Genomic DNA, 27,551 nt, shown 5'->3' on the forward strand with positions numbered 1-27,551 from the left:
AACTGTGCAAGTCTCGGAACTGGATAACCAGAAATATAAATTACTCGGAGTCGGCAGGCAAAACCGTATATATATATATATATATATATATATATATAATCTGTGTTCTTAGCTGTTGGCTTGGAGTTCAGCTTCAATAGATAATGGTTTTTTTTTGTTCTACAGGCCAGTTTTATGTAGAACAGCCGGATGTTGTCCCTGCTGTGATTGGAGAAGATATCTCCATACTGTGTGCTCTTCATAATAAATTATCTGGTGCTATAGAGGAGATTACCTGGAGGGTAGGAAGAAGAGATCTGTGTTTAGAAAATTATGAATTTTTAATATGGAATACAGAAAATATAACACAAAGGGTTGGACGATGGAGATTACAGAAATCTGAGAATATCTTCCTATTACACATAGAGAGTGTTAAACATTCTGACATTCAGCAATACTGCTGTGAAGTAGTCACAAAAACAGGATCAGATGGACGGTCATCTAACCACGGCACCCAGCTAGTGATAGCAGGTAAGATATTTTCCGTTTTTAACATCAAATGATAGATTGATCATAGAAATCCTAAGGAACTTTCTGGGTGCTTTAACCTCTTCCCGCCCACGGTATAGTAACATGACGGCATGCGGGATGCGCTCTCGTTCTGGGACAACATCATATGATCACGCCCAAGAACGGCTGCTCATGCACAGAGCTGCGCCGTGCGGATATCATGACTGCGCCGTGCGGATATCATGACTGCGCCGTGTTCCTAGGACACGGTGCGACTCGGATCTCTGTAGAGAGCCAATGATGTGGCTCTTTAACCATGTGGTCGGCTGCGTCCAATCACAGCCGGTCACATGTAAACAAGGAAGTGCCTTTTAGGCTACTTTCACACTGAGGCGCTTTGCAGGTGCCATAGCGCTAAAAATAGCACCTGTAAAGCGCCTTGAAGGAGCCTCTCCTCTCACACCAATGTGTAAGCCTGAGTGCTTTCACACTGGAGCGGTGCGCTGGCAGGATGGGAAAAAAAAGTTCTGCAAGCAGCATCTTTGAGGCGCGGTAGGAGCGGTGTATATACGGCTCCTAAATCGCCCCTGCCTATTGAAATCAATGGGCAGCGCCGCCAAACCGTTGGCAGAGCGCCACTGTAGCGGCTAGGGTGACCACGTTTCCAAACTACCATTCAGGGACACCCTCCCTTCCCAAAAATCAGCTTGTGCTGTAACGAATCACAGTACAGTGATTGGACACAAGAGGCAGGATTTATGATTTCTCCAATCACAAGCAGGGGGCGGGGATTGTGCTCCTCTAGGCATTCCCGGCCAGGACAAGTACTGTCAGTCAGATTGTCCGGGGGGGGGGGGTGGCTGTGTCAATTTCATTCCGGGACACTGTATTGTCCTGGAATGAGTGTGCCCGGGACAGACCTGCAAAATGCGTGACTGTCCTGGGCAATCCGGGACACGTGGTCACCCTAGTAGCGGCACGATTTGAATCCTTTTTCGGACACTAGCGGGAGTTAAAAGCACCGAAAAGCTTTGCAAAAAAAGCTTTACCGCTTTACCTCCGATGCCCCCAACGCTTAGGCGTGAAAGTAGCCTTATTGTCTCTCCTCGGCTCACACTGGCAGAGTGTGTGGTGAGGAGAGACAATCAGAGGCATCTCCTCGCTGGGGGGAGACCTGTACAGGTAATTAGGGCACAGTGATCATCAGTGCCCTGATTAGGTAAAGCCCCAGCAGGGCCCATCACTGCCATCAGCACACCTCGCAACTGTCCCTGATTTGGAGCAATGTCCCTCTGTCCCTCTTTCCTCCTCATTTGTCCCTCATTTTGGTCTGATCCATATAGATGTACATAAAATGCACTTTTTATCTTTTTTAAAAAAAGGGGTTTCCCAGAGCTAATCCTTTTATTTAAATTCTAAATTGCTGCATTTGTCAATTTTAAAAACTAATATTAAAGCGGGGTTCCAACCACAATTGGCATTTTTTAAATGTGTGTCCTTTCATCATGCGATTTTATAATATAAATCCGGTCACTTACTATTTTACAATCCGCCCCGCCCCGCATAGTTATTAAAAAAAGATAGGGCTAGATTCAGCAAGAATTTACGTTGGCGTATCTACTGATACGCCGCGTAAATTCAAAGCTGCGCCAGCGTATCTTCTTTCTGTATTCAGAAAGCAAAATACGCCGAAATTAGGCTAAGATCCGACTGGCGTAAGTCTTTTACACCGTCATATCTTAGGCTGCATATTTACGCTGGCCACTAGGTGTCGCTTCCGTAGATTTACGCGATGAATATGCAAATTAGGTAGATACGCCGATTCAGAAACGTACGTCCGCCCGGCGCATTTTTTTACGTTGTTTACGTTAGGCTTTTTCCGGCGTAAAGTTACCCCTGCTATATGAGGCGTATCCTATGTTAAGTATGGACGTCGGGCCAGCGTTGAATTTTCCGTCGTTTGCGTAAGTCGTTCGCGAATAGGGCTGTGCGTGATTTACGTTCACGTCGAAAGCATTGGCTTTTTGCAGGTTAATTTGGAGCATGCGCACTGGGATACGTTCACGGACGACGCATGCGCCGTTAGCCAAAAACTTAATTTACGTGGGGTCAGCCTTCATTGCCATACAACACGCCCACTTCATGGAGAATTTGAATTCCGCGGGCTTACGCGGACCACATACGCTACGCCGCCTTAACTTAGGGCGCAAGTTCTTTCTGAATACGGAACTTGCGCCCTAAGTTACGGCGGCGTAACGTATCTGAGATACGTTACGCCCGCCGATAGATACGCAATTGTATCTGAATCCGGGCCATAGTTTATAAAACTATGTCCACACCGTTGTCATTTTGCTTGTGGGCATTGTGAAGCCCACAAGCACTTAGGGCCAGATTCACAAAGGAGATACGACGGAGTATCTCAGATACTCCGTCGTATCTCAGATACTCCGTCGTATCTCTCAGAGTATCTATGCGGCTGATTCATAGAATCAGTTACGCATAGATATCCCTAAGATCCGACAGGTGTAATTGTTTTACACTGTCGGATCTTAGGATGCAGTACCGCGGCCGCCGCTGGGGGGAGTTCGCTTCGTAAACCAGCGTCGGGTATGCGAATTAGCAGTTACGGCGATCCACAAAGGTTTTTCCCGTCGTTACGTCGTCGCAAGTTTTAGATTCCCGTCGCAAAGATAGGGCTGCTATTAACATGGTGTAAAATTACTCCACCATGTTAAAGTATGCCCGTCTTTCCCGCGTCGCTTTTGAATTTTTTTTGTTTTCACGGCGTAAGTACGTTACGCACGTCGCGATTCTCAACACGTCGGTGCGTTGTAATTTAGCGCAAAGCACGTCAGGAAACTTGCGACCGGAGCATGCGCAGTACGTCCGGCGCTGGAGCGCGCCTAATTTAAATGGTACCCGCCCCATTTGAATTGGGCCGCCTTGCGCCGGACGTGTTTACGATACACCGCCGCAAGTTTCCAGGTAAGTGCTTTGTGGATCGGGCACTTAGACTGAAAACTTGCGGCGGTGTATCGTAAACGGGTTACGTTACGCTGCGCCGCAGGTACGTGAATCTGGCCCTTACTTCCTGGAAGTCTTGGATGGGGAGTTATAATGGGGAAGTGCACTGCATTCTGGGAAATGATGACACACATTTCCCAGGAGCATTAGCGTGCTGAGGAGCCAAGAGAGATGATGTCAGAATCCTAGGTGATTCCGAAGGCAGATTTCGTGGGACCGCATAGCAACAGGCATTTCCAGGTGAGTTTTTTTTTTTTTTGGTCTAATAAGCACAATAATGAAAAAAAAATTGGGATGGAAACTCCACTTTAAGGGATAGTAGCGGTAAAAAAAGCACTTGTGGATTTAATTAACCTTTTTTAAAATTGTATTTCCCCTTTAAGGGGGCGTGTCCTATGCCTACATACGTTTGCTAGTAGGTTTCCCTCATTCCCATCTCAAAATGTTGGGAGGTATGCCCATCAGTGCCACCAATCAGTGCCCATCAGTGACACCAATCAGTGTCCATTAGTTCTGCTAGTCAGTGCTGCCTTTCAGTGCCTGCTCATCAGTGCTGCCCATCAATGATCATCAGTGCCGCCCATCATTGCTGCCCATCAGTGCCACCAATCAGTGCCCATCAGTGACACCAATAAGTGTCCATTAATGCTGCTAGTCAGTGCTGACTTTCAGTGCTGCCCATCAATGATCACCAGTGCTGCCCATCAGTGCCGTCCAACAGTGCTGCTCATCAATGCCACCCATTAGTGGCCATCTATCTGTGCTGCCTATCAGTGGCCACCAGTGCCACTGCCGCCTATCTGTGCCCATCAGTGCCACCTATTAATGCCCATAGGTGCCACCTATCAGTGCCATCCATCACCAGGGCTTCTGTTAGAAATCACGGGGCCCCGTACAGCCTACCTGGCAGGGCCCCCCTTCAAATATATATATATATATATATATATATATATATATATATATATATATATATATATATATATATATAAAAAATCACAATATAATAAAATCATTCTTAGCGGACACACAGATAACAGAGAAGCTGTGTGAATTAGCCCTGTTTTAATCACTTCCCGCCCGGGCAATAGTATATTGACGTCCGGGAAGTGGTTCTGTAATCCTGACTGGACGTCTATTGACGCCCAGCAGGATAACATGCCGGCGCGCGCCCGTGGGTGTCAGTCTGACACCCTGCATCTCTGATCTCGGTAAAGAGCCTCCGGCGGATCAGCCAATCACGTCCAATCACGGCTGATCACGATGTAAACAGGAAGAGCCATTGATCGGCTCTTCCTCACTTGCGTCTGACAGACGCGAGTAGAAGAGAGCTGAACGGCGGCTCTCCTGACAGGGGGGGTTTGCGCTGATTGTTTATCAGCGCAGCCCCCCCCCCCCCCGCTCTGATGCCCACAATGGACCACCAGGACCCAATATAACAATAGGTAAAAATAAAAATAAAAATTGCACAATAGATGCCAATCAGTGCCCACAAATGGGCACTGACTGGCAACATGGGCACTGACTGAAGTGATGCCCAGCAATGCTATCAGTGCCACCCCTCAGTGCCCATCCATGCCCAGTGCCCACCTATCATTGCCCATCTGTGCCACTCATAAGTACCCATCAGTGCAGCCTATGAGTGACCATCAGTGCCGCATACCAGCACTGCCTATCAGTGCTCATCGGTGCCCATCAGTGCCACCTCATCGGTGCCCATCAGTGCCACCTCATCGGTGCCCATCAGTGCCACCTCATCGGTGCTCATCAGTGCCACCTCATCTGTGACCGTAATTGAAGGAGAAAACGTACTTATCTCCAAAACAAAATTACAGAAAAAAATAAAAACATAGGGCTAGATTCACATAGATCAGCGGATCTTTAGATCCGCGTGATCTATGTGATTTAAGATCCGCTTCCGCAAGTTTGAGAGGCAAGTGGGTAATTCACAACACACTTACCTCCAAACTTGTGGCGGCGGATCGTAAATCCCCCGGGGGAATTCAAATTCCGCGGCTAGGGGGAGTGTAGCATTTAAATCAGGCGCGTCCCCGCGCCGATTTAAATGCGCATGCGCTGTCCGCGAATTTTCCCGGCGTGCATTGCTCCCAATGACGTCGCTAGAACGTCATTGGTTTCTGCGTGAGCGTAACTCGCGTCCAGCGCATTTGAGAATCGGCGTACGCAAACGACGTAAAAAAAAATCGACCAGGGAACGACGGCTATGCTTAACATTGGCTGTGCCTCATAGAAGCAGGGGTAAGTATACGCCGGGAAAACCGCTACGTAAACGTTGTAACAACACTGCGTCGGGCACGCGTACGTTCGTGAATTGGCGTATCTCGCTGATTTACATATTCCTCAACCTCCGCCTGGACCCCTCTGGCGCCACCTGCCATCCAGAGATGGAACTACGGGCCAGATTCACGTAGAAGTGTGGCGGCGTAAGTTTTCATTGCAAGTGCCTGATTCACAGAGCACTTGCAATGAAAACCTACGCCAGCGTAAGCCCGCGTAATTTAAATGGGCGTGTGCCATTTAAATTATGCGCGCTCCCGCGCCGGACCTACTACGCATGCTCCGTTTTGAAATTCCCGCCGTGCTTTGTGCAAAGTGACGTAATTTTTTCGAACGGCGACGTGCGTAGCGTACTTACGTATTCCCGGACGTCTTACGCAAATGACGTGAATTTTTAAATTTCGACGCGGGAACGACGACTTACGCAAACGACGTGAATTTTTAAATTTCGACCCAAAACGACGACTAACTTTTGCGACGGGAAACTAGACTAGCGGCGACATAGCGAACGCGAAAAACCGCCGCGGATCGCCGTAACTCCTAATTTGCATACCCGACGCTGGTTTACGACGCAAACTCCCCCCAGCGGCGGCCGCGGTACTGCATCCTAAGATCCGACAGTGTAAAACAATTACACCTGTCGGATCTTAGGGCTATCTATGCGTAACTGATTCTATGAATCAGTCGCATAGATACTCTGAGAGATACGGCGTATCTCCGCTGTGAATCTGGGCCTTACATCTCTGGAGCACAAGCTGACACCACAGGACAGCCCAGAACCCAATTTAGCAAAACAACACGGATGAGAGCAAGGTAACTCTCTCATCCCCCAACTAAATTTGACATAACACCTGTACTGAAAAGTACACAGGCGCTACAATTACTTATTTACAAATTTTACTGACAGAAACTAAGAAAAAAAATCCCAGCAGTGATTAAATATCACCAAAAGAAAGCTCTGTTTATGTAAAAAAAAAAAATAACATTTTTATATGGGTACAGTGTAGCATGACCGCGCAATTGTCATTCAAATTGTGACAGCGATGAAAGTTGAAAATTGGCCTGGGCAGGAAGGGGGTAAAAGTGCCCGGGAAGCAAGTGGTTAAAAATATCCCAAGTAAAGAATGTAATGGAAGAGTATTGTTTAGTGCTCTTCTTCCTTTGCTGTCTTTACTCAGAGATCGGGTCACTTCTAGGTTGGCAGATGTTCAATATTTGAATGTTTCACTGGGCAGTAACCAATCAATGCTCTTGCTGGGAATGATCTTATAGCTAAAGAACTTTTCCTGCTGCCAGAAGAGGGAGATGACAGAGTTACCTTCACTCCAACACAAGGCTGGCTTCAAATCAACAGATAACAATTACCGTATTTATCGAGGTATAGCGCGCTCCCGCGTATAGCGCGCACCCCTAAAGTTGCCCGAATTCCTGTGGAAAAAAGATGTTTTGTACTTACAGTTTTGGTGTCTTGCGCGGCGTCCATCGGCGGCCTCGTCGGGTCCGGCGTGCATCTGCGGCTTCGGGTGTCCTCTTCGTCGGGTCCGGCGTCCTTCTGCGGCGTCCTCGCGTCCTCCCCGCTCGTTTCCCGCGCCGAGTTTGAATACTGCGCCGACATATACCGAGCGCAGTACACTCGTGTATCGTCGGGCAGGCTCGGCAACTCTCGCGCTGACGTCCTGTACGCTCAGGACGTCAGTGCGAGAGGCGACGAGACTGCCCGAAGATACACGAGTGTACTGCGCTCAGTATATGTCGGCGCAGTATTCAAACTCGGCGCGGAAAACGAGCGGAGAGGACGCCGCAGAAGGACGCCGGATTCATTTTTATGAAGGTCAGTCGATCGACCGAGTCGGTGGAGAAGCGCACCCTGTGATCAGTTACAAAGCCTCCAGCAGCACTGAATGTGCATTCTGAAAGAACACTGGATGCAGGGCAAGCCAGTATCTCAATTGCATACTGTGCAAGCTCTGGCCAGTGATCCATCCTCAAGACCCAGTAAGCCAGAGGATTTTCGGTGGGAAAGGTGTCCAAGTCTGATCTTGCCCCTAGGTATTCCCGCACCATGTAAAACAGACGCTGGCGATGGTTGCTGGAACCGGTCATACCTTGGGGCTGCGGACTAAAAAATTGTCTGAACGCATAGCTCAGACGGCCACCTTCTCCAACGCTCCTTCTGTGACTGACCGAAGCCTCAGCAACATGTTGTCCAGGACCAGGATTTTGTAAGCTCCCAGTATCTGGGAACGCGTTGCACGGACCTTTCTGCAAGGCCTCCCAAAGATGTTTCATCTTCTGCTCCCTCTGTGCCGGCAAGATAAGGTCCGCAACCTTACTCTTGTAATGTGGATCAATTAGGGTTGCCAGCCAGTAATGATCCCTCTCCTTGATGCCACGAATACGAGGATCCTTACGCAGGCTTTGCAGGATCAGGAAGGCCATATAATGTAGGTTTGCTGATGCATTCGGTGCGGAGTCCTCTGGGTCACTGAGGAGCCACCTCATCCCAGCCATGTACAAGTCCATGGGTTCCTTGGGACTGTAATTGATCCCTTGAAGACTGCTGCTGATGCTGAGTGCTAGGCTCCACCTCCATGCTGACACAATCCTCCTCCTCCTCTTCCTGTGTGATAGGCGGGCACGCAGGAACACTGTCTTGCTGCTATATTGGCACAGGCATTGATAGGCACTGGTCAGGCTGCATGGATCGGCACTGGTCAGGCTGCATTGATGGGCACTGGTAAGGCTGCATTGATGGGCACTGGTGAGGCTGCATTGATGGGCACTGGTAAGGCTGCATAGATGGGCACAGCTGAGCCCTGCATTCTTTATGCAGCACTAGTGGCGGCTGGTGGTCAATTTTGTGTGTGTGTGTGTCTGAGTGTGGGGGGCAGCAAATAGTGCACCCACAGCCTATTCCCCCCCTGGGCAGGTAACCCAACCTGCACCCCCCCCCCCCCCGGTTTAGTCGGCGCATGTATATATCATACAATCATTCCATAAACACATACACTGCATATATAATTTGAGGAAAATATGCTTATAAGATTTACCATTTGTCAATAGAAAAAAAAAATGTGCCCCCGAATTTCATTTTAAAAAAAAATATATACAGTGAGGAAAATAAGTATTTGAACACCCTGCTATTTTGCAAGTTCTCCCACTTGGAAATCATGGAGGGGTCTGAAATTGTCATCGTAGGTGCATGTCCACTGTGAGAGACATAATCAAAAAAAAAAATTCCAGAAATCACAATTTATGATTTTTTAACTATTTATTTGTATGATACAGCTGCAAATAAGTATTTGAACACCTGTCTATCAGCTAGAATTCTGACCCTCAAAGACCTGTTAGTCTGCCTTTAAAATGTCCACCTCCACTCCATTTATTATCCTAAATTAGATGCACCTGTTTGAGGTCATTAGCTGCATAAAGACACCTGTCCACCCCATACAATCAGTAAGAATCGAACTACTAACATGGCCAAGACCAAAGAGCTGTCCAAAGACACTAGAGACAAAATTGTACACCTCCACAAGGCTGGAAAGGGCTACGGGGAAATTGCCAAGCAGCTTGGTGAAAAAAGGTCCACTGTTGGAGCAATCATTAGAAAATGGAAGAAGCTAAACATGACTGTCAATCTCCCTCGGACTGGGGCTCCATGCAAAATCTCACCTCGTGGGGTCTCAATGATCCTAAGAAAGGTGAGAAATCAGCCCAGGACTACACGGGAGGAGCTGGTCAATGACCTGAAAAGAGCTGGGACCACCGTTTCCAAGGTTACTGTTGGTAATACACTAAGACGTCATGGTTTGAAATCATGCATGGCACGGAAGGTTCCCCTGCTTAAACCAGCACATGTCAAGGCCCGTCTTAAGTTTGCCAATGACCATTTGGATGATCCAGAGGAGTCATGGGAGAAAGTCATGTGGTCAGATGAGACCAAAATAGAACTTTTTGGTCATAATTCCACTAACCGTGTTTGGAGGAAGAAGAATGATGAGTACCATCCCAAGAACACCATCCCTACTGTGAAGCATGGGGGTGGTAGCATCATGCTTTGGGGGTGTTTTTCTGCACATGGGACAGGGCGACTGCACTGTATTAAGGAGAGGATGACCGGGGCCATGTATTGCGAGATTTTGGGCAACAACCTCCTTCCCTCAGTTAGAGCTTTGAAGATGGGTCGAGGATGGGTCTTCCAACATGACAATGACCCAAAGCACACAGCCAGGATAACCAAGGAGTGGCTCTGTAAGAAGCATATCAAGGTTTTGGCGTGGCCTAGCCAGTCTCCATACCTAAACCCAATAGAGAATCTTTGGAGGGAGCTCAAACTCTGTGTTTCTTAGCGACAGCCCAGAAACCTGACTGATCTAGAGAAGATCTGTGTGGAGGAGTGGGCCAAAATCCCTCCTCCAGTGTGTGCAAACCTGGTGAAAAACTACAAGAAACGTTTGACCTCTGTAATTGCAAACAAAGGCTACTGTACCAAATATTAACATTGATTTTCTCAGGTGTTCAAATACTTATTTGCAGCTGTATCATACAAATAAATAGTTTAAAAAATCATACATTGTGATTTCTGGATTTTTTTTTTTTTGATTATGTCTCTCACAGTGGACATGCACCTACGATAACAATTTCAGACCCCTCCATTATTTCCAAGTGGGAGAACTTGCAAAATAGCAGGGTGTTCAAATACTTATTTTCCTCACTGTATATATGTCTATCTGCTTTAACAAAATGGAAGAAGAAACAGGAGCAATGCTGGGGGCACACACTAAAGTTGGTAGCATAATTATTAATGTGGAATGTGTGTTCCATGCTAAAGAACATTATTTTTTATCAAGTTGAAAATTCGATCTCCCCTTCTGCCAGACCAGGTTTTGCTGTGTGGCAAAGCTGGGTATATCTTGGCATTGGATGGCCAGAAGTAAAGATCCTATGGTAGGTACAACAACTCACATTCATTTATATGTATTTTGTTTGCAAATTTCTGCTTTAGGAGTAGAAATTAATATTTTTACAATGGGGTGATTTATTAAAGGAAAATCCACTTTGCACTACAAGTGCACTTGGAGGTGCAGTCTCTGTAGATCCGAGGGGGGACATGCAATTGTAGCACTACCCCCGGAGGAGCTGCTGGATTTTTGGGCGGTGTGTTACCTCGTGGCTCCTCCGAAATCCCTAGGGGTGAATGTTGCGTATTACATGTAGTAAAAGTAAAGGAATGCCCAGACAGGTGCTCTTTGCTGTGCTCTTTATTACCCAACCGGGTAAAAACCGTAAACTTGTGGTGAGGAAAGTAAAGTTGAAGGAAGAAGGGAGAACAGCAGATTCAGGCGAAATGATAGGGAAACAGTCCTGCTCCCAAACGTAACACTTCTTTGCTCCACTCCCACCAGAGTGGGTTTAGTGTACCCGGACAGGCCTCTCTCACTGACCTGGCAGCCGGAGTATCACTCGGGCAATTGTAGGATGAAGTCTCTGCCACAGACCCTCCTTGGTGAACTTGAACTTGGGAGAAAGTCTCTGCCACAGACCCTCCTCAATGAGCCTCAGAAGATACCTCTGCCACAGGTCCCCTCTGGGTTGAATTCTTGGAGATATGCCTCCTTGGATGAGTTACGTCTGGATCTCCTTCAGCTTGTCGCCCATGTACCGACTGACAGGTGATCAATCCTTCAGTGTTCCGGCTACCTCGATCCCTGGTGGATTGTCCAGGCTCTTTTGGACCGCCAGCCTCTCAATGGCGCTCCTCAGACTGACTCCCCACCAAACAGCAGTACAGCTTGGGATCCTCAAAGGTGGGAACCCAGTCACTCACTGGGTCCCTGTCGCTGTTCAGATGCTCCGGGTCAGCATGGCCCCAGAACCAGGAACACCACGTGGCACGCACGCCCCGGCCAGGTAGGCCATAACGCCGGGGCACCGTGATGTGGCCACCCTGAATGTGGGTGCCACACTGGACGAAGAGGACCCAGAACCAATGGCGGCTGCCCCATAAATACCCCTCCCCAGCATGCACAGCGGGGACAAACCCTCCTGATTGGCTGCTGGGAAAGAGCACCCAAACCTTGACTCCACTGCTGCCACCTGCAGCACCGGGGCTGGAAGAACACCCCAGCACAGCAGAATGGGCCCACAGCACAGCCAAGCTGAGACAGAGACCGCATTTAGCTACTTACAATCAGGATCAGAGTTTAACTACACTCTGATCTACACATAAATTTAACTAGCACCGGTACTGTAAAGTACATGGGCGCTACACAAGGAAAATAAAAAACAGCATTTTAGCTTGCACAGGATTGGATGATAAAGTCAGCAGAACTTCCCCTCATTTCAGATCTACCCCCCTCAGATTTACAGCGACTGCAACTCCAAGTGCACTAAATTGTACATAACACTGTGGTAAGTTTGCCAGTTTTGTATGGTTCCCACCAATGTCTTGGAGGCTCCATTGAAGCATGTACAGTATAAAATCTGCATTTGCTTACTAAATATTTTCTTTCAATGTAGAACACTTTCTCTTCCCAGATCCTAATCAGAATGATCCCGAGTTCACAGTCACTCAGTCTGAAAATATATTGGCTAATGAAGGAGACTCTGTCACCATCGGCTGCTCATACACCGTCCCACCAAACCGAAACCTTCTGTGGAGTGGAGTTTTCTGGAGAGTGGGCAGCCCAACAGGACCCTACGCCTATCACCCCTCTGATCTGATGGTTCATCCCAATTACAGAGGAAGAACTCAGCTGAGTGGATTGGCTGATCTCCAAATTAACGGGGTCCAAGATCCAGATACCACCACCTATTACTGCTTTGTGATGCTGAAATTTTGTATTGGAACCATCAAGACCAACTCAGTGCTGAAATACGGGAGTGGGACGCAATTAAATATAAATGTGAAAAATCTGACCTCCACAGGTATAAATGACTTTATTTTTTCCATTTTCATTAAATGTGCAAACATTTGTATGCATTACAGGGCTTAAAAGAGACCTACACCTTTTTAAAAAAAAGAAGAATAAATACACCCATATTGCAAAAAGCCAAAATGTGCTCCTAAAGGGGTTGTAAAGACAAAAATATTTTCCTCTTAAATTAAAGTCTGACAGTAGCTGATAAAGTAAAAAGTAATGTTTTGCATTATAACTAGTTTGATACCTGTTGAAATCGAGCTGTTTTATTCACATTCCGTCACTCCTGAATCGTTATTCTCACTGACTTCCTGGTTTGCGGTGCGCATTCATTCTTGCTACATCATGGCCTAATGGGAACTACAGTTCCCATTAGGCTTAGCCTCCATGCCTGTGAGGGATAAGAGAGCATCTTCACACAGGGCTGTAGTCATATGGAGGGGGTGAGCACATTCTGCTTTCCACCATGCAGAACGGCTCAGATGCTGGTGGAAAGCAAGAAGAGGAGTGACAGGAAATGGCATTTTCAAACCTGGATTACTGTATTTTGGAGGTCAAAAGGAAAACCGAGGTAAGTGATATTTAAATGCTCTAGCTTACAGCAATCAATTGATCTAATAAAAAACTAACCTTTAGTGTTCCTTTAACCAGTTAAGCCCCGGACCAATATGCAGCCTTAAGACCCAAGGTGTTTTTACAGTTCGGGGACTGCGTCGCTTTAACAGACAATTGCGCGGTCGTGCGACGTGGCTCCCAAACAAAATTGGCGTCCTTTTTTCCCCACAAATAGAGCTTTCTTTTGGTGGTATTTGATCACATCTGCGGTTTTTAGTTTTTGCGCTATAAACAAAAATAGAGCGACAATTTTGAAAAAAATGCAATATTTTTTACTTTTTGCTGTAATAAATATCCCCCAAAAACATATATAAAAACATTTTTTTTCCTCAGTTTAGGCCGATACGTATTCTTCTACCTATTTTTAGTAAAAAAAAATCGCAATAAGCGTTTATCGATTGGTTTGCGCAAAATTTATAGCGTTTACAAAATAGGGGATAGTTTTATTGCATTTTTATTAATTTTTTTTTTTTTACTACTAATGGCGGCGATCAGCAATTTTTTTCGTGACTGCGACACTTCGAACAATTTTGACACATTTTTGGGACCATTGTCATTTTCACAGCAAAAAATGCATTTAAATTGCATTCTTTATTGTGAAAATGACAGTTGCAGTTTGGGAGTTAACCGCAGGTGGCGCTGTAGGAGTTAGGGTGCACCTAGTGTGTGTTTACAACTTTAGGGGGGTGTGGCTGTAGGAATGACGTCATCGATTGTGTCTCCCTATAAAGGGGATGACACGATCGATGCGCCGCCATAGTGAAGCACGGGGAAGCCGTGTTTACATACGGCTCTCCCCGTTCTTCAGCTCCGGGGAGCGATCGCGACGGAGCGGCTATAAACAAATAGCCGCGCCGTGGTCCCGGATCGCTCCCCGAGCGGACCCGACCTCCGCATGTAGCGGGGGGGTCCCGATCAGACCCCCCACCCGCTAATAGGCAAGGACGTACGTGTACGCCCATGTGCCTGTACGTGCCATATTGTGGACGAATATGTACATGCGGGGGTCGGGAAGTGGTTAATAATCTTTCACATTTGAGCCTGAAAAGTATTGCAATTGTGATCAATGGATCATCGGTGCATATAAAAAATGAAATTTATTAACACATAATTTAAAAGACTCCCACGTGGATAAATTTCACTTTTTATCTATAATATATATGTTTTTCATTTTTTCAAATTGCCTTAAAAATCCCACTAATGCCGCGTACACGCAATCGGAAATTCCAGCAAGAAAAGTCCAATGTGAGCTTTTGGTCGGAAATTTCCAACCGTGTGTAGGCTCCATCGGACTTTTGCTGTCAGAATTTCCGCCAACAAAAGATTGAGAGCAGGTTCTCTATTCCTATCGGAAAATCCGCTTGTCTGTATGCAATTCCAACGCACGAAAAAACACACATGCTCAGAATCAAGCAGAAGAGCCGAACTGCCTATTGAACTTCATTGATCTTGGCTCATCGTACGTTTTGTATGTCTTGTATGTAACCGCGTCCTTGACGGTTGAAATTTCCGACAAGATTTGTGTGACTGTATGTATGCAACACAAGTTTGAGCCAACATTCCATCAGAAAAAATCCACGGTTTTGTTGTCGGAATTTCTGATCGTGTGTACGCGGCATAAGAGGTATTCATATCTTCAATATACTGTATATAGTGATGATGGCAATTTACACGCCAACCTGCATGAGTCTAAGGCCTCGTACGCACGAGGGGACAGTCCGCTGAAAACGGTCCGCCAGGCCGTTTTCAGCGGACATGTCCGCCCGGAGATTTCTGTCTGATGGTTGTACACACCATCAGACAGAAATCCGCTCGTACACGATACACGGTGACGTGGCCGCGCCGTCGCCACGACAATGACGCGGCAACGTGCGTGGCCCTGGAAGTTCAATGCTTCCGCGCATGCGTCGAATCACTTTGACGCATGCGAGGGATGGCGGCCGATCGGACATGTCCGGTGAGTCTGTACAGACGACCAGGGCCGCTGATAAGCCAGTACAACTGGCCCTGTTGTAGGGGTCCGGAGGTCCCCAGGGGCCCGGAGGCCCACAGGGTCCCAGATGACAACTCCCCTTTTTTTTATTTATTTTTTATAAAAAATATATATATTTTTTTAATATATTTTTATTTTAATTTTTATTAAAGGGCCATTTTTATTTTTTTTTTTTTAGAGGTCCGGGGGTCCCCAGGGGTCCGAAGGGCCCCGGGTGGCAACCCCCCTTTTTTTTTGTTTTTTTTTTATAAAAATATATATATTTTTTCTAATATATATATTTTTTTATTTTTTATTAAAGGGACAATTTTTTTTTCTTAGGGGTACGGGGGTCCCCAGGGGCCCGGAGATCCCCAGGGCCCGGTATGAAAACACCCCTTTTTTTTATAAAAAAATAAATACATTTTTATATATTTTTTTATTTCATATATATATATATAATTAAAGGTCCCCAGGGCCCCGGATGGCAATCCCCCTTTTTTTATAAATTCTTTTTTTTTCCAGATTTTATTTCATTTTTTTTCTTTTTTTATTTTTATTTTTTCATTTTTATTAATAATTTGTAAAGGGCTCCTCTTCTTAATTCGCGGCAGCCCCCCCTCCTGCTTCTCAATTTCAATTACAGACGGCAGCCCCCCCCCCCCCGGGTTCTCTGCTCCAGGTGCCTACCAATGCCACCAATCCCGTAACGTGCTGCAGAGACAGTTTCAAGGCGGGGGGAGGCAGGACCAGGGGTGGAGCTGAAGGGGGCCCCGTCAGGTAGGCTGTACGGGGCCCCATGATTTCTATCAGCGGCCCTGCAGACGACCAAACATGTCCGACGGACAGGCTTCCAGCGGACATGTTTCTTAGCATGCTAAGAAACATTTGTCCGCTGGAAAACGGTCGGCTGGACAAATGTCTGCTGGAAACCTGTCCGGTCGGACGTACAGCAGACATGTTTGGTCGTGTGTACGGGGCCTAACAAATTTCTGGATCATTGGTGCAGTGCTCTGCCTCCTGCAGGCTCTTCCTCCAGCTTGGGCCTGTACCGAGGTTTGAGAACCAGCTCTCAAATTTTTGTTGTCAGAAATTCCGACAGAAAATGTCCGATGGGGCCTACACACGGTCGGAAATTCCGAGCGTGTGTACGCGCATTAGTGTACAAGAGAAGTAGGACCAAAGAACGTTGGCCATAGTTTTCATTTAATAGCATTTTTATGCATTGCAGGTATCAGGATTGCTTAGCTATTCATCCAGTGAATCTGTATGTGCATTTGTTCTTTGGAAATTGGGAAACACAAATGTTGAGTACCCTTTATTCTCCTCTGAACAAATGTTATTTTATTTTATTTTATTATGAACAGTACTAAAATTATTGCGCAGGACTTTATAACACAAGGGCAGACAGTACAGTTATAATACAATTCAATACAGGAGGAATCCGCTAAATACAGTTGTGCTAAAAGTTTACATACCCTGGCAGAATTTATGATTTCTTGGCCATTTTTCCAAGAATATGAATGATAACACAAAAACTTTTCTTTCACTCATGGTCAGTGTTTGGCTGAAGCCTTTTATTATCAATCAACTGTGTTTACTCTTTTTAAATCATTATGGCAACAGAAACTACCCAAATGACCCAGATAAAAAGTTTACATACCCTGGTGATTTTGGCCTGATAACATGCACACAAGTTGACACAAAGTGGTTTGAATGGCTATTAAAGATAACCATCCTCACCTCTGATATGTTTGCTTGTAATTAGTGTGTGTGTATAAAAGGTCAATAGGTTTCTGGACTCCTGACAGACCCTTGCATCTTTCATCCAGTGCTGCACTGACGTTTCTGAATTCTGAGTCATGGGGAAAGCAAAAGAATTGTCAAAGTATCTGCTGGAAAAGGTAGTTGAACTCTATAAAACAGGAAATGAATATAAAAAGATATCCAAGAAATAGAGAATGCCAATTAGCAGTGTTCAAACTCTAATCAAGAAGTGGAAAATGAGGGGTTCTGTTGAAACCAAACCACGGTCAGGTAGACCAACTAAAATTTCAGCCACAACTGCCAGGAAAATTGTTCGGGGTGCAAAGAAAAACCCACAAATAACTTCAGGTGAAATACAAGACTCTCTGAAAACATGTGGTGCAGCAGTTTCAAGATGCACAATAATGCCCCTTTCACACGGTCAGACCGTTCAGGTCCGCCTGTCAGTTTTTGCCAGCGGACCTGAACGACCGCGCCATGTAATCCTATGGAGCGTTGGATGTCAGCGAAGACATGTCCGCTGACATACGATTCGATCCACCAAAATCAGACGTATGGCCATACGTCCCCATTCGTCTATGGCGGATCGGATCGGGTGAGAGCTGATGAAAAGGACATGCTGTCCGTTTTCATCAGATCTCTCCATAGGAGACAGCGGTGCTGCACAAGCCCCTCCCTGATCAGTGAGCAGAGTGGGACTTGTCATCTGCTGGCTCAGCGGAGATCAGCGGAGAGATCTCCCGCTGAGCTGGCATACTCCATAGCGACAGAGTCCGCCTTGTGTGAAAGAGGCCTAAGGAGGCACTTAGAAAGATGGGCTGCATGGTCGAGTCGCCAGAAGAAAGCCATTACTACGCAAATGCCACAAAGTATCCTGCTTACAATATGCCAAACAGCACAGAGACAAACCTCAAACCTTCTGACACAAAGTCATTTGGAGTAATGAGACCAACATTTAGCTCTTTGGCCACAACCATAAACACTACATTTGGAGAGGAGTCAACAAGGCCTTTGAGGAAAGGTCCACCATTCCTACTGTGAAACACGGAGGTGGGTCGCTGATGTTTTGGGGATGTGTGAGCTACAAAGGCACAGGAAATTTGGTCAAAATTGATGAAAAGATGAATGCAGTATGTTATCAAAAAATACTGGAGGAATATTTTCATTCATCAGCCAGGAAGCTGTGCATATGGCACGTACTTGGACATTTTAACATGACAATGATCCAAAACACAAGGCCAAGTTCTCCTGTCATTGGCTACAGCAGAATAAAGTGAAGGTTCTGGAGTGGCCATCTCAGTCTCCTTGCACTTAATATCATTGAGCCCCTCTGGGGACATCTCAAACGTGCCATTCATGCAAGACAGCCCAAGAATTTACAGGAACTGGAGGCTTTTTGCCAGGAGGAATGGGCAGCTTTACCATCAGAGAAGATAAAGAGACTCATCCACAAATACCACAAAAGACTTCAAGCTGTCATTGATGTTAAAGGGGGCAATACACTTTATTTAGAACTGGGGTATGTAAACTTTTGATTAGGGTCATTTGGGTAGTTTCTGTTGTCATTATGATTTAAAAAGAGTAAAACAGTTGATTGATTATAGATGGCTTCAGCTAAAAACTAACCATGAGTGAAAGAAAAGTTTGTGTGTTATTATTCATATTCTCTGAAAAATGGCCAAGAAATCATAAATTCTTCAAGGGTATGTAAACTTATGAGCACAACTGTACAATCTAGGTCTATCAAAACAAAATGTATGCTAAGTCTGGAAAAATAATTGGGCATTCTATAACAGTGCAGGGGCCATGTTGTCCTGCATGAGGATAAATGGTGCTCCATGCATCCCTAGACCCTAGACAGGCAGTCCTATTCATTTCAGCCCATAGCATTCTGAAATCAGAAAGGTGTTGTCTACCTTTTAGAATGCCCATGCAAAATCCAGTATGTTGGCAGGACAAAAAGGAAATTGTGGAAAAGACTACGCGAGCATACACAAAACATTAAAAATGGGTTCCCAAAACATAGCTTGTCGCATCACTATGACCGCTGCCATAATAGAGACCCCCTCCTCATTAATGGTTTGGGGCATAGAGAAATATAAACCACATTGGAGAGGAGACAATAAAGTGCAAAAGATCAGCCAGGGGGAATCCCGTTGGATACACAAATTGTGCACTTTAACGCCAAATGGGCACAACGTTGAGTTTGATCTTAACTGTTTTATATCCAATTTTTAGTCTTTTATCCACTCTCCCTTTTTATGACCATTTTAATATATTTTTTAGATATTTTTTAGATGTATTGATGTGGCTTTTATCATAAATTATCTATTTAATATCTGATATATTTATCTATGCGGTTCTACTGTTTGCTTATATTCGGATGTTTTGTCATATATGTAGGATTCATTACCGACATGGTTAGCTTTCTTACATCCTTTGAGCATCCTTGTGTATTCCCAATTAGATTGGATCACTTGATCTATTCCCTCTCCTCATCTGGGATGTTCTATTTATTATATTTTTTTCTCTTACCACCTTCCAGGACGGCACCCGAGAGATGATGGCTCCTCCTGCAGGAAACACAATCACATGACAGTTTAAAAGGCCCCGCCCTTCCCCTTGCTCCTCAGTATTGATTGTGTTTCTCCAACACAGCGACACGTTTGTTTTGTTTATGGAAACCTAGAGACCGGGGAGGGTCGAAGGTACCCCTGTGAGACAGGTTTAAGGGAGGCCGGGGAGGGCTGAACTTACCTGTAGACTTCGGTCCAAACTCACAGGTCGCCCTATGGAAGCACCAGTGCTCTGAGCTGTGGGGAGGTGAGCCATCACTGCGTGCTATCGAATCCACCACCATCCGAATCGCCGTTTTCCCGGGTCTCCAGACGTAAAAACGCCGCGCTCCAGGCCTCATTCTGAGACAGGAACTGCATCACAGGAAGTGGGCGGTTCCGGACGGCGTAACCCGGAAGTTCCCAGTGGAGCGAGGAGACAGCGTGGGTGGTGGACGGGTCGGCTTGCGGTGACCAGTACAGGAGTACCGACAGCCAGGACCGAGTCACCCTCCTCATGGAAGAGGACGGAAAGACCGACACGACCGCTGGCAGATCCAGGTCGGGGGGCGGTAAGTACCAATCCCCCTGGAAAGGGAGGGGGGAAGTGGTGAGAGTTCCCAAACTTTTAGGGAACGACCGGAGCAGGATCTGGTCCCTTCTCGTCCACTTCCTCCCCTCCCCAGTACAGCCAACAGTCTTGGGGGAAAAAAGACATTTTAAATGTATATTTCATGTCTTGCAGAAACCCCCCAGCGGACCCCAGGAGGCCTCAGCTCAGTCTCCCTCCGCTACAGGGCATAGTTCCTCTAAAAAATGTGGGAATTGTAGAGAGAAGCTCCCCAAGTCCTACACAAAACCTTTCTGCTACAAATGTATTAATATACTGGCGGGAAAGGAGGCTGCTGCCATGATGAAGAGTTTTCTCTCATCCATGCAAACAGAAATGTTAGCAACAGTTAAAGCCTTTCGGGAGGCAGCCGGGCAGTCGGCACAGACTGAAACAGAGGAACTTACCCCTAAGGAAGGCACTTCCTCTCAGGAGACCCCCTTTTCTAAGGGCCCAAGTGTTTTCTTTACACCTTCACAAAATCCCCCTTTGGGGGAAGCAGATGGTGAAGAGAGTGAGGTAGCCAGTCTACCTAGGTCTAGGCACAGCTCAGGGGAGGTAGATGGAGACTCCATTAGTCAGTCTCAGGAGGACACACGTCCAAGAAAACACCTCTTTGCTGTAGAAGATCTAGAGAGTCTCCTCCAGGCTATCTACGCCACAGAGGAAATTCCTGAGACCCCCAAACCTACCTCAGCACAGGATAAAGTTTATAGGGGCCTGAGTGACGCTCAATCTAAAGTATTCCCCCTGCACAAATCCCTCAAGGAGTTAGTCCTTCAGGAGTGGAGAGACCCTGAAAGGAGAATAATCAAACAAAAAACCTGGAAAAGAAGGTTCCCCTTCTCCCAGGAAGATGAGGAAGTCTTTTTTAAGCTTCCTAGACTTGATGCGGCTTTGTCGCAAGTCACTAAATTGTCTGATCTCTCCTTTGAGGATACAGGTAACATCAAGGATGTGATGGACCGTAGAGCAGAGTCTCTCCTTAGGAAAGCCTGGGAGGCCAATGCGGCAGCACTAAGCCCAGCCTTAGCAGCAGCATGTGTAGCTAGGAATACAGATGTTTGGGTAGAGACACTCACCGACCACCTCGCCCAGAATTCGGAGGCGGAGGAGGTAGTTGAGTCACTTACAGTGGTAAGGAAGGCGATTGCTTACCTAGCAGATGCAGCTACGGAATCTGCAAGGGCAGCAGCCAAGACAGCAGCCCTCATTAACTCTACTAGGAGGGCAGTTTGGATCAAGGCCTGGGAAGGAGATGCTACATCCAAGGGAAAACTCTGTGGCATCCCCTTTCAAGGTTCCCTGTTGTTTGGGAAAGACCTGGATGATGTCCTGGCTAGGTCATCAGAAAAAGGTAAAAAATTCCCAGTTAAACCCAAAAAAGAAGGTTTCAAGAAAACTTTTCGAGGCCCCCAGGGGCAGGGTAGCCAAAAAGGAACCTTTTAGGCGTTGGAACTTTGGCAAAGGGAACAGGAAGAACAACCTCCTTTTCCCTCCTCCAAAACCCAGCGACAAACCGTCCAAGTGACGACGTAGTCAGAGTGGGGGGTCGACTATCTCAATTCCTTCCCCTATGGGAAAAAATTTCGAACAGTCATTACATCTGCCAAATAATTCAAAAAGGCTATCGCCTAGAATTTCTGGCTACACCCCCCACCATGATCACCATTACTCACCTTCCCAGGGATACCCTGAAAAGGTCTGCCCTCTTGGAGGGCATACAGGACTTAGCCAAACAACTAGTGGTAGTACCAGTACCAAAAGCTCAGCAGTACCAGGGATTTTATTCCCATATTTTCGTAGTACGGAAACCCTCCGGGAAATACCGTCTAATAGTAAACTTGAGAAACCTGAACAAGTTTCTGGAATACAAAAAGTTTGCTATGGAAAGTATTTATTCGGTAAGAAAGAACCTCATGAAGGAGGCCTTCTTGGTGACCCTAGATCTCAAAGATGCCTATCTCCACGTGCCAATCCACGTGGATCACCAGGTATATCTGAGGTTTGTGGTCGTTGTGGAAGGAGAAACCTTCCACTGGCAGTTCAGAGCACTACCATTCGGGCTAACCTCCAGCCCAAGGATTTTTACAAAAGTCCTAGCAGAAGCGGTGGCATACCTACACCTTCAGGGCATATCCCTTATACCTTATTTAGACGACTTGCTGATTTCAGGAAAATCAGCCGCCCAAGTCACGCTGGATGCCAACAAAGCAATGGCACTCCTAGAGAGCCTAGGGTGGATAATCAACATAGAAAAATCCTCCCTCAACCCAGAACAGGTCAAGACCTTCCTGGGATACGTAGTGGACACCAGGCAGCAGAGACTCTTCTTACCAGAAGAAAAAGTTTTAAAACTAGCCTCAGCAGTCGGGAACCTTATCAAAAACCCCAAACTCTCCAGACGGAATGTTCTGAGAGTTCTAGGCCTGATGTCAGCAAGCATCCCAGTGGTGGTTTGGGCTCAGCTTCATGCAAGGGCATTACACTTCTTCTTCCTGTCCTCATGGGACAAAAGGAAAGAGTCCTTAGATCAGGATATTCTACTCACCCCCCAGGTTCTGTCCTCCCTGGAGTGGTGGACATCTCCCCAAAACCTGAGGGGAGGGCGACCGTGGGCTCAGTGGAACCCAGTGAAGGTTACCACGGATGCCAGTTCCTGGGGGTGGGGCGCCCACCTGGAGGGGAAAAAAGCGCAGGGGCAATGGGACAGCTCACTAGCTCGCAGGTCATCCAATTACAGAGAACTCAGAGCAGTGGGGGAAGCCTTAATAGCCTTCCAGGAAGACATCAGAGGCAGAGAAGTCCAAGTAAGCTCAGACAACTCTACAGTAGTAGCGTACCTAGGTCACCAGGGAGGGACCAGGTCCAGTCCCCTACTAGAACTTTCCAGGGAAATCCTAACCTGGGCAGAAGAAAGAGTACTCTCTATCTCAGCCATATACATAAAGGGGACGAGCAATATAGAAGCAGACTTCCTCAGCCGTCACAAGTGGAGGGAGGAGGAATGGGAACTGAACCCAGAGGTGTTTCAACACCTAGTCCAGTATTTCGGGGAACCGGAAATAGACTTGTTTGCCAACAGACTAAACAGGAAGGTAGAAAGGTATTTCTCGATTTCCTGGGAACTACAGTCGGAAGGTCTGGATGCGCTATCCCAGACCTGGCGCTTCGGGCTGGCCTATGCCTTCCCGCCGGTAGCGCTCATTCCGCAAGTTCTTCAGAAACTCAGCAGGTCCCCAGGCCAGATTCTTCTGATAGCACCATGGTGGCCAAAAAGAACTTGGTTCGCAAACCTAAGAGCCATGGCAATGGTGGAGCCTCTGAAGCTCCCGTACAGGGCAGATCTCCTCAGGCAGGGCCCAGTACTCCATCCAAAGCCGGAATTCTTCCAGCTAGCAGCCTGGTTAGTGAGCGCCAGATTCTAGAACACAAAGGCTGCTCAGAGAGGGTCATAGATACCCTTCTCATGAGCAGAAAACCAGTAACTCAAAAGATTTACCAAAAGGTATGGAAGACCTTCTGTTCCTGGCGTAAGGAAAGACAGGTAGCTTCAACTTCTATCCCGGTTATCCTGGACTTCCTCCAGGATGGGGTAGATTTAGGATTAAAAGTTAGTACCCTTCGGGTCCAAATAACGGCTCTTTCAGTCTATCTGGATAAAAGATTGGCGAAAGAGGACCTTATAAAACGTTTTTTGTTAGCTAGAGAAAGAATTTCTCCAGTCCAAAAATATAATTGTCCGCCTTGGGACTTAACTAGGGTGTTAGAGGTGTTATCTATACACCCATTCGAACCTCTGGAAGAGGTTCCCCTTAAGTTTCTAACCTTAAAGTTGACTTTTTTGTTAGCCATTACTTCGGCCAGGAGGGTAGGGGATTTGCAGGCGCTATCCATGAAAGAACCCTTCCTGAGGGTACAGCCAGATAGGATCACCCTCAGAGCAGACCCCCTGTACCTGCCGAAGGTGGCATCCCTATTTCATAGGACGCAAGACATAATATTGCCGTCCTTTTGTTCTGAACCAAAGAACAAAAAAGAAAAGAAATTTCATTTGTTAGACGTGAGAAGGTGTCTTCTCATTTATCTAGAGAGAACTAAAAGTTTTAGAAGATCTAACCACCTACTAGTTCTACACGCTGGGCCCAGGAAGGGACTGCAGGCATCAAAAGCCTCAGTCTCAAGATGGATTAGAGAAGCAATATCCAAAGCCTATGTATGTACTGGAGCAACAGCTCCCAAAATGATCAAGGCTCACTCTACCAGAGCCATAGCAACTTCCTGGGCTGAGAAAGCAGGGGCCTCCTGGGAACAAATCCGCAGTGCGGCCACCTGGTCCAGCCATCATACATTCCTGAAGCACTACCGTGTGGAAATGTTGTCACAGCAAGACTTAGCCTTTGGTCGAAAGGTGCTACAAGCTGTGGTCCCACCCTGAAGGTAGGCCTGTGTTTATTACTCAATTATCCTCTCGGGTGCCGTCCTGGAAGGTGGTAAGAGAAAACCAACGTTAGACCTACCGGTAACGGTATTTCTATGAACCTTCCAGGACGGCAGGCCTACTTCCCACCCTATGTGGAGGGGAAAAAAGGTAAGTACCTATAAGGACTACGTCCCTTGTAAACCAGTTCAGGATTACTCTATTGCATACTGAGGAGCAAGGGGAAGGGCGGGGCCTTTTAAACTGTCATGTGATTGTGTTTCCTGCAGGAGGAGCCATCATCTCTCGGGTGCCGTCCTGGAAGGTTCATAGAAATACCGTTACCGGTAGGTCTATCGTTGGTTTTATTCCATTCCAGCTTATGTACACTTTTAAAACAAGTAATTAGGAAAGTGTCCTCCCCTTTGTTGTCAATTTTTGTTCCACCCCAGCTCATTCACAACTTTAAATAATTACTAGGAATTCATCCTCCCCTTTGGGGTTTCTTTCCCATAGTGAATCAGCAGGGGGTGGTGTTATTACTTACCATTGGTGGATTTTATCCCGCAATACTTCTTAACCACCACTGGAGGGAGCACTGTGATCGAAGGTTTTAATGTATTTGTTTATATTTAATTTTATCATTATTATGCATTGGAATACTGGTTTTCCATTAGGTAAAAGCGGTGCTATTGTTAAATGAGAATATTACCGCTATTTGCCTTATCTTGCTGCCGCTACGGCACTACAAAAGTCACCTCCGTACCAGCAGCCCTCCATCCTATGATTAAGTGACGTTTGGCTGTCATGATACGCGTGAGGACTTGGAGGCTGCTGGTGACGTCATCCCGCTCGCGGCCGCAGAGCGGGGGACACACGCTGAAGCTTTGCATGCTGTTTGTAACAGCTCGTTGTCTGTGAGTGTTACTATATTTTTTTAATAAACTTATCCGTTTGATATTACACCATGGAGGCTTCTTTTGTTCCCCATTTGAGTACCTAAGCTGGGACCTTGTGAGGCTTTCATCGTGGGACTGGATCTACTGAGAGGTGGTTGGACACGCAAAATTACAGCATTGTACAGGCTTTATTTAAGCCCTTTGAAGGTAAGGGGCTGGTGATTACACTCATCTCCACACTGAGGAAAGGCTGGCGTTTGGTGGTTCTAATCACTTGTGCATGTCATACATTCTTGCACTGAAGCATTGCCTATGGACTGTTTGTGAGCACTTATGCACCTTATCACACTTATGATCAGAGTTTTTTCTTTCTGATATTTAAGACTATCTACATTTTATTTTTATTTTATTTTGCACGGTTCTGTGCACTGGACACGTTTTTGGATTTTTATTCATAATCATTATGATTATTTTTATTTCGTTTTTTTCACATTTTTTCACGGCATCTGATACTGATTGGCTATTAATCACTTATGCATGTTTGTGGACATTTTATCCTGAAGGACACATTTATTTTTTCATTTATTGGAGCATATACACTTCAATTTTATTAATTTTTGATTTGTATGCAATTTTAGTGATTTATTTGCCAGCATTTACGGATCAATATATTTAGTTATTATGTTATGGATTTCACCAGGTTTATTTTGATTGCTTTTATTGGCACTTATTGATTACCTGATTATAGGTAATTTCATTATTACTTCACTCTTCTCACCCCCCACTTTCATTCATTGATGTTGGGTGGTTACCTTACACCTGGAGTGGAACACATTTATGCAGCCAATGTGGTTGTTTTCACAGTTTTTTCTGATTATTTGTGAGATCAGACTTTACACGGTTATTTAGTGTATTATTACTTTTATGCATTGCAAGCGCCACTACACCCCCCTGTATTATATCTGCTGTCAGTGTGTGAGCACTATTAGTCGTGGCTGCTGCTGGTTAGGTTTATTTATTTTAGCTTAATTGCCCTTGGGTAGGTTGATTTGCGCATTAGTTCCCCCCCCCGTTTTTCAGAAATAGAAGACGTTATTGATCCCACAGGGACATTTTTAAGTTGCAGTTGTTCTCAATCCAACAACAAAATATAGGAGTCACATATACAAAAAAATATATATACAATCACAAAAGAAAGCAATGCAAATATACAGTAAATATAAATTAATAATAAATAAAAATATAAAAACACAAAATTATTAAGTTCTAATATTTATTTTCTGCCTCTCTTAGATTTCACAGGTCAGCAAACTGTAATACTTGCAGCTTATTTTGGGATCAAACTCTTTTTACTTGTACTGAGTATAATACTGTGTGCCATCTATGTGAAAAGAAAGTGACCACACCAAAGTCCAAATTGAATGAATCCGAGGAGAGCAGCTTGGACTCGGGACACCTGAAAAAACAGCTGTAAATTGTACATTTGGGGTTATGGGGTCTCTATTCTGTTTCTGGGAAATTTGTTTAAAGGACAACAATGTGAAGCGCCCTTTGTTAGTGGCTCAGCGGCAGGGCAGCCATCAGGAATTATTGGGCCCCTTACACAGCTTCGGGCATGGGCCCTCTGGATCAGAGAACCGGGGGGGGGGGGGGGGGGCTGCCGTGACTTGAGAAGCGGGGGGGGGGGCCTTTACAAAAAAAAAAGAAATAAAGAAAAATATATATAAGAAATGGGGGGTAGCCATCCGGGGCCCTGGGGACCTCTGGGCCCTTTAATAAAAAATATATATAGATATATATATATATATATATATATATATTGTATACAAATTATTATTTTTTTTATAAAAAGAAATTACAAAAAAGGGGGGTTGTCATCCGGGACCTTTGGGCCCTTTAATAATAATAATAAAAAAATAAACCTCTGGGCCCTTTAATAAAAATAAATAAATATATATAAAAAATAAACATTTGTAAAAAAAAAA

General features: G+C 45.8%; 1 protein-coding gene across 1 annotated transcript; it reads left to right on the forward strand.

Moving 5' to 3' along the window:
- Positions 1-120: 120 nt before the first annotated feature.
- LOC120933546 lies at positions 121-27,202 on the forward strand. Its single transcript, XM_040346806.1, has 3 exons — positions 121-510; positions 12,346-12,735; positions 26,860-27,202. The coding sequence occupies exons 1-3, from the start codon at positions 144-146 to the stop codon at positions 26,964-26,966; spliced, it is 864 nt and encodes a 287-aa protein (XP_040202740.1). The 5' UTR covers positions 121-143; the 3' UTR covers positions 26,967-27,202.
- The last annotated feature ends 349 nt before the right edge of the window (positions 27,203-27,551 follow it).

Source organism: Rana temporaria, chromosome 3, assembly GCF_905171775.1.
Source record: "Rana temporaria chromosome 3, aRanTem1.1, whole genome shotgun sequence".
Classification (NCBI taxonomy): Eukaryota; Metazoa; Chordata; class Amphibia; order Anura; family Ranidae; genus Rana; species Rana temporaria.